This window comes from Eimeria mitis, genomic scaffold (assembly GCF_000499745.2).
Source record: "Eimeria mitis Houghton genomic scaffold, Emh_scaff3907, whole genome shotgun sequence".
Lineage (NCBI taxonomy): Eukaryota > Apicomplexa > Conoidasida > Eucoccidiorida > Eimeriidae > Eimeria > Eimeria mitis.
In genome coordinates this window covers 2,338-2,645 of record NW_013572242.1, presented here as the reverse complement: position 1 = coordinate 2,645, position 308 = coordinate 2,338, and the positions used below count along the sequence as shown (strand labels likewise).

At 66.6% G+C, this 308-nt stretch overlaps 1 protein-coding gene across 1 annotated transcript in view; it reads right to left on the bottom strand.

The window, feature by feature from the left end:
• Positions 1-52: 52 nt before the first annotated feature.
• The window catches only part of EMH_0070710 (uncharacterized protein), a gene marked incomplete at both ends in the record, with an annotated part of 1,266 nt that continues 1,010 nt past the window's right edge, over positions 53-308 (bottom strand). Inside the window, one exon of the mRNA XM_013499005.1 lies at positions 53-308. Coding sequence (XP_013354459.1) covers positions 53-308 — 256 coding nt within the window.

Here is a 308-nt window from a genome sequence, read left to right as displayed (position 1 = left end):
TCCTGCTGCTGCTGCTGCTGCTCCTGCTGCAGCAACTGCAGCAGCAACAGCATCAGCTTTTGCTGCTGCACTCGCTCTCTCTCTGTCTCTTTTCAGGGGCCTTGGGCCCCTCGCGGATCCCCTGTATGGGCTGCCCATCTGCTGCTGCTGCTGCTGCAGCTGCTGCTGCTGCAGCCGCAGCAGCCGCTCGTGCTGCTGCAGCTGCCACGGCTGCAGCAGCTGCTGCCGCGGTGAACGCGGAGGCGACTCCGGCAGCTCCGGCAGCAAAGTGAACTCGGGGAGCGGCAGCGGCCGACGATCCCGATCCC